Below are 18,291 nucleotides of genomic sequence, written 5' to 3'. Positions count from 1 at the left end.
TATGTATCAAGGAGTTTAACAACATTTTCAGCTCTGGTTTGCAAATTACCCATAAAAGGCAACGACATGGTCCCATGGAGAGAGACAGGTCCGACATTTCTGGACCGGTGGCAACGTAAGACATTCAAAAACGAAAAAATAGGACATCTTACAATATTTCACCCACCAAACCGTACCGGTCATAATTTATCCGAAGGAAAGAATCTGTGTAGTGGGATTTTCAGTCGATCGTGCATACTGGTAATCTCTCATACATTATTTAAGTCACAAGAGTTGAACTTGACAATGTTTTAAGGAGTCGAAGACTGGTTCTAATTGTAACCACAATATGCTCAGCACATAAAATGTAAAGAATTTACAGGCACTGAGAACTGCTCTGATCATGATCTTGAGCTAAGAAAGCATCTGAAGTTTCATGCCAGAACCCCAAGCCATACTCAAGATAGAAAATTATATTGAAATACATGGCTGCATATCCAATCATTTTAAGCAGCAATCACAATAGCAACCATTATATTTCTTCCTGTTGTATACTTTGTCTTTACTGGCCGCACTTTTCCCATTCCCGGAAAGGACAAAGATTCTTAAGGATTTTTAATCCATTTATACAAGTAAGAAATAGAGATGGAAATTGTTACATAATACAAAACATTGACGCCTATTATGTGTTGTCATTCTTGTACAGTAAAATTTTTCTTTTCTTCAATTATTTTTTGCATTTCCCCCATTAATCAACGTCATTTTTTCATAGAAGTAAATCTATCTCTACAGCTATTGAAATCAGAAATGCGGTTGTGCTTAATTGTGCAAATCATATGAAAATGTGCAACTCAAATAATGTCCAAAATTCATTAAAACCGTACCACTTAGGAATTAAAACATACAGCAAGATTGAAGAGGACAACAGCAATGCCTGTAAGGAAACCCACAATGCATGCGAGAGCTACTATAAAACCTTCTCGAGGCAAAATGCCATCAATAACCAATGCTATATTTTCAATGGACTGAGACTCCTTGGAATTCCCTTCTTCTGAATGTTGATCCTTGTCCTTCTGAGTTTTGACATCTTGTTCCACTGAATCAGCTGGTTTTATACTACAATTTGGCCAATGATTCCCCTTCGAAGGAGAGAAATGAAATGGGTAGACCCATAATTTTTTTCTGTAAGAATAGTGAGAAATGGATCTGTAATCATTAGAATGAGTATTGTGTAGATGGCATCTATGCAATGGGTATTTTTTGGGTCTCCTAAATTTGAGGTTAACAGAATGGGTAAGTGCAGAAATATCAGAAAAATGGTGAGAAACGTATAGAAAACGAATTGGAAAGATGTGATGTGCAGCTAAGACGGGAGCCATATTCCATACGCGCTGATTTACATTATGGGATGAATGCTCGTCTTCAGAACCAGGAATTCAAAGCAATACAGGAATTCAATTTAATTGAAAGAGTTTTTTCCCTCTTTAGTTTCGACAATATCAAGCACAAATTCAAGCTTTGAAAAAAGAGAGCAGATTATCCTGAGATGACATCATATTAACTATGGCCGATGGAGGAACGAAAAAAAAAGGTTGATACGTAGTGTTTGTTACTGCCAATCGTAATACTGAAGAGGTGCTGAAATCACGTTACAGCAGAGAGTAATAACTATTGCTTGTGGTTGGAAAATGAGGATGCCATTATCTATTCCGAGATTGTTTAATGAGGAAATTGTATATTGATGATTCTTAAAAAGGTTCTGAGATATGCATTGGAAGAAAGTAAGGCAACGTTCTATGTAGGGGCTTGCCCGTTTTATTTTTTCAGGATTGGAGGTCTTATTATAAATATTTGTGAGAGGCTAAATGTTTATTTGAAATGTTTTCTTATAAAATGGGAGGTCTATTTATTAGTCTTCTTAATTTGAGCAAGTAAAAATAGAAAATGGGAGATCCATTTTTTAGCCTTTTTAATTTGAGCTAATAGAAATCATATTTTTTTCACCAAAGTTAAATAATAAATTTAATATTTTAGAATGATCTTGACTTCAAAATTTATACAAGAAGCTAATTTTTTGATGAATAGCCTCTTTTTATTAAAATAATAATAAAGTTACATATTCACAAAAAAAGGGGTTAGGGGATACTAGAGCACCTCATGGAAGTTTAAATGGTCAAAGGCTAGAAACTTAGTTACTCATCAAAAAAAAAAAAGCCCTTAGGCTAGAAAACAAGTTGCTAAACAAAACAGAGCATATGAAAAAAGCCCTTAGGCTACAAGAGCAATGCCAACCAAGGGAGGAGGATCTCGATAATCGAAATCCCATACATTAGCGGGATTAGTGGGTGGCTCCGGAGGATCCCACCCATCAGTAGCATCAGTGGAAGCTCTATCTTTATCTCTATGGCCTGAGAGGGGAAATCACCAAGTCTAGTCGATGGAAGGACCACTTCAGATCCCTGTTGGAGGAGGGCCATGCAGAATCAAGAGCAATGAGAGGAACCATCATGGACCAACTAGAACTCGACCTCTAAGGGGGCAAGGTTGAGTGGTGGCAACTACCAAAACTGCCACCGGGAGAGCAACGTAGAAGCTATGACCTAAAAGTGTGTGAGCGCTGAACAGAAGAGTTGCAACCTTGTTAGCAGTCGTGAAGCGACGTACGGCCTCCGAAAATGGTATCAAGCAGCACCTTGGCCATCATATAGGGAGCATTCCCCCAATGCGCTAGAAGCTCCTGGAGGTGGGCCACCTCAAGCGTCACTTTATCAGTTTGTACTTGAATCTACATCCTTACATTTTTACATATACAAGCTTTAATGTACATAGAGACATTTATATCAAGAAAGTTGTGAGAAAACGAGACAACATTTCGATCTTTGCAGAGAGTGAACAAGATCTCCATCCTAAAAGCATGCCATATCTAAGAATATTTAAAGGGGAGCATGGGTGAATCCCCTAGAACAACCATATGCCAAGAAAAGGCTTATGGGCAGAAAGGCTTGAAGAAGTCATGAATCTGGTGCCAGTATTATTGAGCACATCTACAGAACCAAAGAGTATGCACAAAGCTTTATGGTCACCCATAAAAGGGACATCTGGGGTCAGGGACACCCAAATGCCTGAACCTTGGGCCCAAACCCCTGAAAGAGGATGCACCAAGAAAAGTGTGCAATCTTTGACTCAGTGATTGTTTTCAAAATAGTGGTAAACCTAAGGCTCCAAGTCTTCGAGAGGATTGCAAATGCCAGCACTTGTTGAGCACGTCAACCATAGGCAGGTGGAGAACTAGGCACTGATAACCCAATTTGGGTTCGTAGCTAGTCATAGGAATGGAAAGATACCACTTCCAATCCTTCCACCAAGGTCTAGATGACTAAAAACCAAGCTTGTACGGTATATGGGGAGGCACCACAAAAACTAGAAGATCAAATGCATGTCTATTTGGACGAGAAAGCTAAAATTACACCCACACGTCCTCCCACAAGTGAAGGATCATGGTGAATCTAGAAAATAAGTCCTTGGGGGTCTTGATGCCATGTTTGAAAAAATATAGAGCACTAGCTCCTTGCACTTTAGCTAGGGGCACCCCTTGAATGGCAAATAAGGGGGACCACCATAGATTATGTTAGTTCATGGAGAACATATCTCTAAACCCATCTCCAACCCAACGGAGCCATGACTTGACGGCTTCCCAAGCTTTCCAAATGCTCTTAGCCATAAAGGTGCCCTGGGTTTGCATAGGTTCAGTAGTGACCAGAAGGGTTTGAAAGCCAATCCCCTTCCAAGCAAGTCAGTTAACTAGCAAGCTTTAAGAAATACAATGTCACAAAAGAATTTTTCAGGCCTCATTGCTAGTAAGAGCCTAAAGGACCCACTTGGCACAAAGAGAAACACCTTGCTTTTGAGTAGAAAGTAGTCCTAACTTGCTAGAATCTTTAGGAAAACAACAAAAATACCACGTCACCTTGTGGAAGCCATGGTGAGAAGCATCAAAAGCCCCAAAAAAATCACACATCAAATGCTCAAGCTTAAGATAAGAGGCCTTTGAAGGAGCCCAGAAGGAGGAATAGTACACATGCGTAGAAGACAACACCTTAGATAAAATCTTAAATTTGCTAGCTAAGGAGAGCAGTTTAGTGATCCAGTATTCCAATTTCTTCTCAATCTTGGCCAAGACTACATTTGAAAGCTCCACAAGGGGAGCTTGAAAGGAAAAGGGGATGCCAAGAAAGAAAAAAATCTCCATGTTGCACCTATTTCTATTGATAGCAAGCGAGCTACGACGGGCCAGGCAGGAAGGATTGTCGGTAGTAGAGAGTCTTATGCCATTGAATGGTTGAACTAGAGGCTAGGTAGAAGGTGTCCAAGCATTGCAAGGTGTTGGCAACATTTTTCTCATCCTCAATGAGAGTAGGAAGGAATCATCCGCAAAGTGTCTATTGATTAGCTAGTCAAAAGAATCAGGAAGAGTAATGCCACGCACATGACCCATCAAAATGGCATTAGCAACCAAGTAGCCAAACCCTTCCACATCCAGAACATAGAGAGAGGGCATAAGGGGAATGTTGGTGTAATTAAGTATTTACTAATTACACTTTACTTAAGTTTACTTAGGTTAATGCATTAGAATATTAGTTGTCATGTAGACACCTAGGAGTTTGCATGTTCACATTAGTTATTATGTAGACAACACAGTTGTTTGCACTCCAATTGAGCACATGTTGTCTACTACATATCTTTATGAGATACAACTTTGTATTCTTATCCTCTCGTTATTGCACGTACATTCATGCACAATGGAGGATAATCCACTCTTGGTGGACATGTGCTTAGTTGTTATGCTTATCTCTTTTATGACTCCTAGACATATCAGTTGCCTTTATATACAAGGCACTTATATGATGTATTCATCTAATATCCATTATCATTTTGATCATTGTTGAGATTCTCATTTGATCACTATTTGTCTCTCTTGTGCTATCTACTGAGCCTCTTGATCTTGGCATTGAATTATTGCCTTAGGAAAATTCTTACATGGTATTAGAGCCATAGGAGTTTCACTGCATAGCCATTGGAGGTTTTTTTTGTAGGTAAAGATTGGAGCTTGTTGGTGCAAATCAGATATTGGTATCACATTTAGAAGGTAAAAAAACCCACAAATTGACCTTTCTTTCATCAAAATCAGACATTTGAGGTGAAATCTAGAGTCATTTGATTTTTGGAGGTGCGACAACGGCGATTTAGGAAAAATAATTACAGAGGTGATTTTCAAAAAATGATATCTTCCTCATACAAACTCCTTTTTTTGAGCAATTTTTTTTGTTTTGGGGTAGAATTTCGTGATCTACACATTGGTGCAGGTTGTTTGTAATCTTTATTCCTAAATTTTTCTAAAAATTGCCAATCCTAATTTTTACAACTTCAGAGGCTTTTTTGAGCTCATATGGACACATATTCAAGTGCTATTTTTTTTTGAAAGTGCATAAATTTTGGTCTACTTATCTAGTATCAATTTGGAGTAATTTTGAGTAGACATAGTACTTTTAGCATTTGGTCATTTTTTGGCCTATTTTGGCACTTGTAATTAAGTAGATCCTTGAGAGGTCTTATGTCTTATCTTGTTGAGTCTTATATAGCTTCATATTTTTTGTTGTAACCATCAAATTAGAAGTTCACTTTGGTTCATTTTGACAAGTGGCAATTGTACATGTACTTAGTATAAAGTGCCAAAAATCTATTTAGTGGTGGTTGCATTGATTAGTACATCATGGATGAGGAAGATTTAATTACCTTGACAACACAAAACTATAAGCAATGGAGTGAATTAGTTCTCACTTATCTTAGTGAGCATAATGCATTGCCATATGTGAATGGACTTGATCTTGATTGGTTCGTGACATCTTCAGTATTCAAGAACATGGTGACACATCTTCAAACTTCAGAGGCAACATACATCATATGGATTCCCCTTCCATCTTCCTATCCACAATGGGAAGCATTCTTCTATTTGTATTTGGTGTATCTTCTTCCTAAAGGGAGAAATGGTGTTTGTAGGCATTGGATTCTCTTTTGTCTTCAAGCACTCATCATTAGGAGATCATTCACTATAGGGGGGATTTCACTTCTCCTTATTTCCTTCTTATGGAGGGATTCTCTATTGTATATGCATAATATATGTCATAATAGGGGGGTCATGATTACTCCACCAATACATGCATCTTACTTTATTTTTCTTCTCTCCTTTTGGGGGAGGGTTTTTCCCATGTGTTTTTTTCCTCTTTCTCCACTTTATGAGAGATCGCATTGCATATCATTTGCACTTGCATATTGTGCATGGGTACCTAACATGGCCTAGTAGTTGGGACTCATATTGCATTATCATCTAGCTTTTGTGAGCTTAAGTGCATTCCCCTAAGTTTCACTTAAGGAGGGGTGTTGGTGTAATTAAGTATTTACTAATTACACTTTACTTAAGTTTACTTAGGTTAATGCATTAGAATATTAGTTTTCATGTAGAAACTTAGGAGTTTTCATATTCACATGAGTTATAATGTAGACAACATAGTTGTTTGCACTCCAATTGAGCACATGTTGTCTACTACATCTCTTTATGAGATACACCTTTGTATTTGTATCCTCTCATTGTTGCATGTACATTCATGCATAATGGAGGATAATCCACTCTTGGTGGACATGTGCTTAGTTGTTATGCTTATCTCTTTTATGACTCCTAGACATATCATATGTCTTTATATACAAGGAACTTATATGATGTATTCATCTAATATCCATTATCATTTTGATCATTATTGAGATTCTCATTTGATCACTATTTGTCTCTCTTGTGCCATCTACTGAGCTTCTTGATCTTGGCATTGAATTATTGCCTTAGGCAAATTCTTACAAGGAAACCCTTAGCAAATAGACCTGAAGAGCCCAAAGGCCTCAGATTGTCACCCATTAATGGTGATGCACACAAAGGCATCCCCAAAGAGAATTTGCACATATTGTAAGAAAATGGGACCAAACCTCAAAGCTTGCAACATGGCTACAATGAAGAGATGTTCAATCTGGTCATAAGCTTTAGCAAAGTCAATCTTGAGGAACAAAGCTTGTTGTTTGGATTGACGATCCCACTCCATACCCTCCCAAACTACAATGATGTTATCCAAAATATACCTAGATTTAATAAGTCCAGATTGTTTAGGGTGCACAATCTATGACAAGAGATGTCAAATATTGAGGGAGAGTGTCTTGGTGATGATCTTATAGGAGCCATTCAAAAACATGATGGGCCTTCGGTTGCAGATATCCTCTAGGTCACTAGCTTTAGGTATGAATTTGGTGTTTCCTTTGTTAATTATGCTCTCTAAGGACTGTGAAAGAAAAGCTTCAAGATAGACTTTGTGCAAATCAGGACCAATGTCTTCCCAAAATGATTTATAGAATTCATAGGGGAAGTCATCACATCCAAGGGCTTTTATCATCTGCCATGGAAAAAATTTGTCTTTTTAAGATCAATAGGCACAAGCTTCTACTCATAAAGGTGTATTGTTGTGGTGCAAGTCTATTAGGAGTAATAGAAATGCAAGATTGTAAGGCTTTCTCTCACGTAGGTGAAGTACATTGCATAATTAAAAAAAATCAGAATGGCGCACAAAGGCCTAGAGAATATCAGGAAGTTCACACAAAGTTTGTTGACCTTCCTTGATTATCTTTATGCCAATAGTAGAATGGTGAGCTTGAAGAGCCTGGAAAAACTCTTTGGAAGCCTAATCACCAACCTTGAACCAATGGAGATGAGTCTTGATTTGAGCTCCCCAAGCAAAATACTTATTTACAACTTGCTTCTAGTGATGGAGGTGGGCAAGTTGGCATGCAAATCCCTATCAAAGGGATTCATGGAAAGGGCTTCAGAGGTTTATACAAAGATCTTTAATACTAGCCTCATAAGATCTATGGTAGTACCTAACCAACTGTCTATCATAAGTGTGAAGAAATCTCGCAATGCGAGTGATGACATCATTCCACCATTGAATCCATCCAACATGAGTGTGGGCCAAGGCTCAATATTCTAGATGCATAAGATATGGTAGAGGTGGGTGCATGGGACAATAGAGAAGTGTTAAGATAGAATTGCATTTTGCACATACAAGGTTGAGTTGTGTACTAGATGATGGAAAAGAAGATGGGAGAGTGATCTTACAATGTCACATTTGTTAAGGGAGTGATAGGTAAATATCTCTCTTCAAAGAAAGAAATGAAAGATTGAGTTGTAAGAATATGATGTGGTGCAAGGCATGAGAATCCCCAAAGGAGATGTCCTAGCCCCTAACAAATAACCACATAGAAGAAACACAACAACAAAGAAAGATCTGATACCAAATCACAACTCTTTATTCATAAATAACTATTTACATGCAATATGCCCAATTGTAAGGCCTTTTGGGTTAGGGCCAAATACAACACCAATTACAATTACAATTCTACAAGATCCAATTCACAATCCTAATCCCAACTAGTCTAGATCCACAATCTAGTAGGAACCTACAAGGAAATATTAACTTGTGCTCGCAAGCCCACCAAGTAATCTCCTAGTTTTCAAGCCACAACTACTAGCTCTTCAAAGTTTTCATCCTCTTCTCCAAGATGGATGCTAATGACTAAAAGACACCACAAGACCCCCTACTTATACCCAACTAAGCCACAAGTTGACCCAGTTCATTACAAATTAAATTTAAACACATATATTAAATATATGTTGAGCCACAAGTCGACTACAACACAAATTAAATACCCAAATTCAGCTACAACATGAACTAAATGCCAAAAGTCAACTCACTGACAACTCGACACCTACAAGAACTAAGACCAGACTAAGTGTTAGAGAAACCAAGCCGAGCATTAGCCAAACCACAAGCATTGTTGAGCTCCTAGTACATGTTGAGTAATAGTATCTATCGAGCTCCACAATGATTGCCCAACAATAGAAGATGTTGAGCTCCTACAATGATCGAGTGCCACTATTTGGTGACTAAGTCCACAACTCCAAGCCAAAATACCTCCAACATGTAGAATTGCAAGCAAGCCCAGGATGCTCCTGCATTATATACCCCAAGTTTGAAAAGTTGTTCTCAATAGCTAGAAGAACATCTTCTGGGATTCAACACACAAATCCCAAACTGGTTCTTCACATACATATCCTACAAGTCCTCAACTTATACACTCTTTCCCATGTTCTTTTTCTTCTTCACATCCATCTTCGGTGTGCTACAGGTCTACTTTCCATGTTGATCTCCAATCCTCTCAAAATTCTTCAACCAACTCGACTACCAATACTCAAATTCCTTCTACCAAGCTCTTCATTCTACAAAGGAATTGGGGAATGCTTCCTACCACCCTTCACAATTGCAAACATATTCTTGACACAATCATGCATGACCCTGCAATCATATTGCCAAGAATATCACACAATACTTGACCCTTATACTGCCCAATCTAGAAATCAACAAGGCATTGCTCCCTCACCTCCAAAGCATAATCACCTTGCAACTAACCAATACTATAAGGATAAGGATGTCTTCTTCTCTTCAAAAAAAGTTTCTGAACCATCTCCTCAGCAATAAGGTTATCAGTACTACCATGATCCACAATCACCTTGCAAACTTTACCACTAGACTTACAACAAGTCCTGAAAAAACTAGTCCTAAGACAAAAATCTAGTATCCTCTGACCAACCAATACTCACTGAACTAGAAAACTCTCTCCTTGCTTAGGCTGAGTGTCTTGGACTTCAACCTCATTCACAATAGAATCTTTCCTACCATGAGGAAATTCAAATGATATATGTTCTTTTTCACCACATCTAAAGCAATTACCTCTAAATACACCTCCATGTGTCCTCCTCTTTTGATCGATAGGTTTTGGTTCATCTTCTGCACTCAGTTTAGCCTTTGTCGAGATATCCTGCTTCTCCTTCCCTCTAGCATTACCTTGACTTTTCCTCTTCAACTTATTTACAACCTTCAAGCTATATTGATAAGCATCCTCCATGGAAGAAATATTCAGCATATGAACCTCATCTTGAATATTGAATCTCAAACCATTAATGTACTCAGCTACCTTCTCCTTTAACAATTCACTATGCTCAAACTGAATAGTCAACTTGTAGAACTCCTCGATATAATCTTTCATAGTTATATCCTTCTATTTTAGAATCTACGACCTTTTAAACAACTCAAGTTCATAATCAATAGGAATGAATTTAGCCTTCAACTTAGTTACCATCAACCTCCATTTAGTGATCTTCATTTCACCTTCCTCCTCTCTGTCTCTTTGCAGTTCTTTCCACCAAAGAGAAGCATGTCCTTTCAACTTAGTTTGTGCCAACCTCACTTTGAGTGGATCCCCAATATCCTCTAACTCAAAGTAGTCCTCGAATTATCCAATCCAATCAATTAGGTCTTTAGGAGTCAAAGTACCTGAGAAATTAGAAACCTCTATCTTATGCTGCAGTCTCAATTGAGATCCAAATCTAGCAAATTGACCAACCCTAGTTTTAATAGTTCTCTCCACACGATCACTTCTGTCTTCACCACTTGATCCAACAATTTCAAAGTCTTCACTAACTTCCTCATAGCCATCTTTAGTATCCACATTCTGAGGTACACCACCTAAAGAACTCACAATTTCAACAATCATGTTATTCTTCGTCAATGTCATCTTAGATATGAAACTAACTTTAACCTCCTCCATCTCAAATCTAAAATCTATTTAAACCTTCTCTGAGATCCTATCCTCCATAGCATCAGTAAGATCATCAATTGCTCTAGGGTCCAATCTTCTTGAAGGCATCTTCCAAGATTTTTGTACAACCAGAAGATCAATCAACTCCACAAGATTAACCTTCTCTTCCAACCTTCACCCAAGTCCTGGTGCAAACTACCTCAACTTCGATGATCTTTATACACACTTAGGAAAACCTTCACTCTAATACCACTTGATGTAGCACAAGGCATGAGAATCCCCAAAGAAGATGTCCTAGTCCCCAACAAATAACCACACATCGAAAACACAACAACAAAGCAAGATTTGATACCAAATCACAACTCTTTATTCATAAATAATTGTTTACATGCAATGTGCCTCACTATAAGGCCTTTTGAGTTAGGGACAAATACAAAAATAATTATAATAATAGTTTTGCAAGATCCCTCGAGATCCAATTCACAATCCTAATCCTAGCTAGTCCATATCCACACTCTGGTAGAAACCTCCAAGGAAATATTAACTTGTGCTCACAAGCCCATCAAACAATCTCCTAGTTTTCAAGCCACAACTACTATCTCTTCAAAGTTATCATCATCTTCTCCAAGATGGATGATAATGACTAAAAGGCTCCACAAGGCCCTTTACTTATACCCAAGTAAGCTACAAGTCCACCCAGTTCATTACAAATTAAATTAAAACCCATATATTAAATATATGTTGAGCCACAAGTCGACTACAACACAAATTAAATACCCAAATTTGGCTACAACATGAATTAAATTCTAAAAGTCATCTCACTGATAGCTCGACACCTAGAGAAACGAAAGTCAAACTGAGTGTCAGAGAAACCAAGCTCAGCATCAGCCAAACCACAAGCATTGTCAAGATCCCATTGCATGTCAAGCTTCCAATGCATGCTGAGAAATAATATCTACCGAGCTCTACAATGAGATCCAAGCAATAGAAGATGTCAAGCTCCTATGGTAACTGAGTACCACTGTTTGGTGAATGAGTCCACAACTCCAAGCCAAAATACCTCCAACCTACAAGATTGCAAGCAAGCCCAGGATGATCCTGCATTAGAATATCATGGTCAAGCCTCTTATAAATCATGTTAGTACTAGCTTGAATGTTGGACCAAGTATGCTAAACCCCACCAAACCAACGGTTGCTAGCATTGGGATAAAAAAGTGATGCAGGAGCATCCTTGGTTGGTTGAAAATCCTTCATGTTAGGGTAATTTGGCTTTGGAGTTGGAGGACTCGGTCAATGAAGAGGTGGTACTTTGTCATTTCTGAGATGTTATGGTTGTTGCATTCATCGAATGACTTGATTAATGAAGGTGTTTGGTGATGGTTATGGTACTTGACATACACTGGGAACTTGGTTCATACTATAGGGCTAAGTTATTCTTGGTTGTTGTATTGATCGAGTAGCTCGGTCAATGAAGGGACTCAACTGCTTCTGGAGGACTCGACACATTGATGTAGGAGCATCCAGTAGTGTAAGGGCAATCCTGTATCACCCAAAAATATGCTTAGAGATAGTTTCTGTTTAATGTGTTTTTATTTTTGTATACCCATTTGAGTCAAATAAAGGCTCCAACTCTCATAGTTTCACTATTAGTTTTCTGGGTTAGAGTTTTAAGCACCTTGGGATATGTGTAAATGCAAAAAATGGGTTATTTTGTAATAGAGCCAAAATTATGATGAGTTAGAGGGTTTAATTTGGAGGGATGATTATACTTGTAATTTTAAAAACTCTAGAAAAAGAATCAGGTCAAAATGCTTTACAGTTAGAAAGTTATTGCAGTTTTAATTTTCCTAGAGACCTCCTAAGAGCGCTTCAAAGTTAGATATGGGCCACTAAATAGTCTTGTACGGGGAAAAAAAATGAGGGACAAGAAACATTGTCCATAGGGCTACAGAGCGCTTTGAGAGCTTTCCAAAAATGTAAACAGTTCGTCAATTGGAGTCCCAGTTCAAAAGTTATGGCTCCCAAAAGTTGGACTACCATTTCTGGATTCTTCTAATTTTACACGGACTTCTAATGTGACTTATGGAACCTTATATTTTTGTGGTGGATGCCAATTGGTGTATTCTAGAATGTATTCCTAACCCTAATCAAATTTGGGTCTATTTAAGAACATTTCTGGCATTGTAAAGGCAATTCTTAGTGGAGTTAGAGAGAAGGTATTGTGTGGAGGATTTCTTTCTCCAAAATCATACTATTGTAAGCCCATAAGGCATTTTTCATTGATAATAATATTTCCCTTTTCTTGTGTGTTCATTCTGGTCTTTGGTTGTATCTCCATCAAACATATTAGTGCTTGGTTTGTGTTGGAGCTTGGTTATGCCTGGGAGAGATGTTGATGCTCGGTAGTGGTTTTATGATGCTCGATTAGGTCTTGGTCTCTATAATGCCCGAGTTGTCTGTGAGTCAAATTTTCATATTTAATTTGTGTATTGGTATTTAATTTATGTTGCAGCCAACTTGTGGCTTGCATGGGCATTTAATGTAAGGGTTTATTTTTATGTGTAATGGGCTAGGGCGACTTGTGGCTTAGTTGGGCATAAGTAGGGGTGTCTTATGGAGTCTTAAGCTAGATTGCAAATTATGAGATTTTATAGTCATTTAGCTTGGAGAAGAGGATGAAGTGTAGGAGCAAATTTTGAGAAGGGCTAGTAGTTGGGGCTTGGTAAACTAGGAGATTGCTTGGTGGGCTTGTGAGCACAAGTTAAGATTTCCTTGGGGTTTTCTACAAGAGTTTGGATCTAGAATAGTTGGGATTAGTGTGGAGTTGGATCTCGAGGGATCTTGCAGAATTGTTTTGTAATTTCCTCTTGTATTTGGCCCTAGCCCAAAAGGCCTTACAACTGAGCATATTGCATGTAAACAATTATTTTATGAATAAAGTCTTGAGAATTGGTATCAAATCTTTCATTGTTGTTGTGTATTTATTTGTAGGGATCTAGATTACCTCTAGCAAGGGTACCCTCAAATTCTTGTCACATTAGGTGGTATCAGAGCTTAATTGTTGTTGAGTGTGTAGACCAAGTGCCAAAGTTGAGGCAATTTGCACTAGGACTTAGGTGAAGGCTGGAAGTGAAGGTTGATCTTGTGGAGTTGATTGATCTTCTAGATTTGTGGATTTATTGCCTTGGGTTTGCAAAGGATCTTGGAAGATGCCTTCAAGAAGATTGGACCCTAGGGTGATTGATGATCTTAGTGATGTTGTGGAAGAAATGCTCTTAGAGAAGATTAAAGAAGAATTTAGATATGAGATGGCATTGCTGAAGAGTGACATGATTGCTTAAATTTTAATTTTTATAGGTGGTGTACCCCAGCATGTGGGTATTGAAAATGGTTATGAGGAAGTTGCTAAAGACTTTGAAGTTTCTAGATCAAGTTGTGAGGACAAAAGTGGTTGCATGAAGAGACCTATGGGAAATAGGGTTGGCCAGTTTGCTAGGCTTGTATCTTAGTTGAAGTTGAAGAATAAGATGGGGGTTTCTAATTTCTTAGGTACTTTTAATCCTAAAGACCTGATTGATTGGACTGGTGAGTTGGAAGACTACTTTGAGCTTGAGGATATTGAGGATCCACTTAGAGTAAGGTTGGAACAAGCTAATTTGAAAGGACATGTTGCTCTTTGGTGGAAAGAACTGCAAAGAGACAGAGAGGAGGAAGGTGAAATGAAGATCACTAGATGGAGGTTGATAGTAATTAAGTTGAAGGCTAAGTTCATTCCTACTGATTATGAACTTGAGTTGTTCAAGAGGTTGTAGAATTTGAAACAGAAAGATATGACTATGATAAATTATACTAAGGAGTTCTACAAGTTGACTATTCAGTCTAGACACAAAAAATTGTCAAAGGAGAAGGTAGCTCAATACAATAATGGTTTGAGATTCAATACCCAAGATGAGGTTGGTATGTTAAAGATTGAATTGGTTGAGGATGCTTATCAGTATTCCTGGAAGGCAGAAGACAAGTTGAAGAGGAAAAGTCAAGGTAATTCCAAAGGGAAGGAGAAGAAGGATAGCTCAACAAAAGCTAAACCAAGTGATGAAGATGAACTAAAACATGTTGATCAGAAGAGAAGGACAGGTAGAGGTGAGTTTAAGGTACTTGTTATAGATATGGTGAAGTAGGACACATATCTTATGAATGTTCATAGAAGGCTAGTGACATAAGAGTTATTGTTGTGAATAAGGTTGAAAACCCTACCACTCAACTTGAGCAAGGAGACAATTTACTAGTTCGATGAGTATTGGTTGGTTAGAGGACATTAGAATTTTATTAGAAGACTAGTTTTTTTAGGACTTATTGTAAGTCTTATGGTAAAGTTTGCAATGTGATTGTGAAAGGTGGTAGGATGCATTCCCTAATTCCTTTTTAGAATGAAGAAGTCGGTAGAAGGAACTTGAGTATTGGCAGTCAAGTTGAGTTGGAAGATTTTGAGAGGGTTAGATATTAGTGTGGAAAGAAAACCTGTGAAACACAAAGGATAGATGTAAAGAAGCATAAGAAGATAAAGGGAAAGATTGTACAAGTTGAAGACATGGAGGATATGTATGTGAAGAACCAATTTGGGATTTATGTGTTGAATCCTAGAAGATGTTCTTCCAACTATTAAGAACATATTTTCAAACCTGGGGTGTCTAATGCAAGAGCATCCTTGGTTGGTTGGAAATCCTCCATGTTGGGGTATTTTGGCTTTGGAGTTGGAAGAATGGGTCAGTGAAGAGGTGGTACTCGGTCGATTATGAGTTTTTATGGTTTTTTGTTAACCAAGTGACTCAATTAATGAAGGAGTTTGATGATGCTTATGGTACTCATCATACACTAGGAGCTCAGTTCATACTACAAGGATCAATTATGCTTGGCTATTATATTAACCAAGTAACTCAATCAATGAAGGGACTTAGTTTCTTCTAGAAGACTTGATGCATATTGGTGCTCGGTCTATGTTGGAGATTGGTTATGCTTGGGAGAGATGTTGATTCTCAATGGTGGTTTTCTAACACTCAGTTTGGTCTTGGTCTCTGTGGTGCCTGAGTTATCTATGAGCCAACTTTTGGCATTTAATTTGTGTATGATATTTAATTTCTATTTTAACTGACTTGTGGCTTTCATGGGCATTTAATGTAAGGGTTTATTTTAATTTTTAATGAGCTAGGCCAACTCGTGGCTTAGTTGGTTATAAGTAGGGGTGTCTTGTGGAGTCTTAAGGTAGATTGTGGATTATAAATTATATAGTCACCCATCTTAGAGAAGAGGATGAAGTGTATGAGAAAATCTTGAGAACGGTTAGTAGCCAAGGCTTGGTAAACTAGGAGATTGATTAGTGGGCTTGCAAGCACAAGTTGAGATTTCCTTGGGGTTTTCTACCAGAGTGTGGATCTGGACTAGTTGAGATTAGTGTGGAGTTGGATCTCAAGGGATCTTGTAGAACTGTTTTGTAATTGCCTTTTGTATTTGGCCCTAACCTAGAAGGCCTTATAGTTAGGCATATTGCATGTAAACAGTTATTTTATGAATAAATTCTTGAGAATTGGTATTAGATCTTGCATTATTGTTATGTTTTTGCTATGTATTTATTTACAGGGATCTAAATTATCTACAGTAGGGGTACCCTCAGATTTTGGTTACATCAAAAAGGCCCAATTTACTATGCATGTAGAACCAAGCTTCTCTTTCCCCAACTGGCCATCGAAAAGAAAAAGGCCTTCCTTGTTAATAGCCATATACCCCATATTGAAGTCCCCACAAAAGACCCAAGTGGCAGGTGGCAAATGATCTACCATCCAACACCACAAGTTTGAATGATCCATGACATCATTAGGAGAATAAACATTAACAATACCAAAAGAATGATTTTGAAAAGACAACAAAATCTAGATAATTCTCTGCATGGTATCTATACCATGCAAAATAATTGAAGAAAGTAAGCAAGGTGAGAGAAGAGTAACTTCACCACCTTGACCAACTTTATGTTTGGAATAAAACATGACACTCTCTAGCCAAACAACACAATAGACTAAGTTGAGAAGAAACCTAAAAATATTATGTTCAAAGTGGTATTAGAGCTCAGAAGATTTTGAGCATGTAGATGGAGGGAAATCTACACTAGGTAGTGGTTGGGTTTGTTTTGATTCTTGTTATGCAATTTTTTTTTGCAGATTGGTGTCGGTTCATTCAGCTACAGTAGGTGGACATGAAGGTCTACCAAAGGCCATAGGAGATGGTAATATGTGTTGCTTAGAGTCTTGGGGAGAGAGGCATGAAGGGACTCACAAGTGAGGGACAAAAATTGTGTAGCAGCATGGACGAGTGAACTATGCAAGGGTGGAAGCACCATTGAAGCCAACCAACATAAAACCCATTGATAGGAGTCATTTGTAAGCAATAGAGGAATCAATGAAGGCATTGATCGAGTGAAGACCAAGAGACCAAGGATTATTGTAGATGATTGGTCAAACATTGTGACTTGACCAAAAATCTTCATTTTTATGTTTCATAATCTTCTTGCATGTTTTCTTATAGTTTTGTAGGCATTTGGAGTCTTTTGTGTGAAGTATGTGTAAAAGTTGCAAATTTTTTTTTAAAAGTTATCATGCAACTTTTTTTGCAAAACAGAAAGCCAACAATCAATTTACTATTTGGTTTGAACTTGAAGGAAGGAATTTGTAAGGTTAACTAGTCTGACCTATATAGTGAATATCTTGAACCTATGAAAGAGTGGAGAAAGTACTATATGGTCAATAGACACCTTTGTAAAAACCTACTTGCAAAATGATAGTAAGTTTTGTTAAGCTTTTAGAAAGTTTTGTTTTAACTCATTGGTTAATTTAACAACTTGGTTTTGTAGAGTATGAGAAAGTGTTTCTGAGTTTGGATTTTATTCAGTCTAATATTTACCCTACTCTATAGTTAGGGTTTGAATGAAAATGGCTAACCTCTCCTAATTCCCATGGTGAAAATTCTTGATGGTCAATGTATAGAAGGGGGCCAGGATGGGGAATACATTCTTGGGTCATATTTCATCAACTTCCACCTACCTATATTATTCTTTCAGCATTTGAGTCTCAATAGTCAGTTTGCTAAATGTGTTGGTAGTCTGAGATTACATTACAGAGGTCAGGGAACATGTCATGGAGTTTTGAGTTTTGGTGGATAATAAGGTGGGAGGATGAAAAAGGTGATGGGAGAAGAAATTCAATGTGGGTTTTAGGATTGGGAGTTTAGAACCCCAAACAATGATTTTAAGCCTAAAAGCCTAAAATCTAGGGCTCGGGGTTAATGGGTTAGGATTAGTGACCCATAACCCATCTTTTGGATTTAGTCATCTCTTTTTATGTTATAAGTGATTCTGAATTTTATTTGGGGGATTTTTTGTAAGTTCTTGGAGATTAGTGCTATTTGTGGTTGTGTAGGGCTATTAGAAATGAGCCCCTATTAGGCCTCCTAGTATAATTTGCTAATTTGGCTTAGGAAGAAGCCCAAAAACTATCAGAGGGTTATGAAACTTGGTGA

General features: G+C 37.7%; 1 protein-coding gene across 3 annotated transcripts in view; it reads right to left on the bottom strand.

Annotated features, from left to right (window-relative positions):
- CLC-E (chloride channel E) overlaps positions 1-1,765 on the bottom strand; it is a 168,852-nt gene extending 167,087 nt beyond the window's left edge. Inside the window, exon 1 of one of the 3 annotated variants that reach the window (XM_089827029.1) lies at positions 885-1,765. In XM_089827029.1, coding sequence (XP_089683155.1) covers positions 885-1,358 — 474 coding nt within the window. In that variant the 5' untranslated portion in view covers positions 1,359-1,765. Of the gene's footprint in view, positions 1-176; positions 479-884 lie in introns of those variants that run through there. The other 2 variants (XM_089827030.1, XM_089827032.1) reach the window with 2 other exon arrangements.
- Positions 1,766-18,291: the final 16,526 nt, after the last annotated feature.

The sequence above is a fragment of the Cupressus sempervirens genome, chromosome 4 (assembly GCF_028749045.1).
Source record: "Cupressus sempervirens isolate cs-2001-9-10 chromosome 4, ASM2874904v1, whole genome shotgun sequence".
Lineage (NCBI taxonomy): Eukaryota > Viridiplantae > Streptophyta > Pinopsida > Cupressales > Cupressaceae > Cupressus > Cupressus sempervirens.
This window is presented reverse-complemented; position numbering and strand designations above follow the sequence as displayed.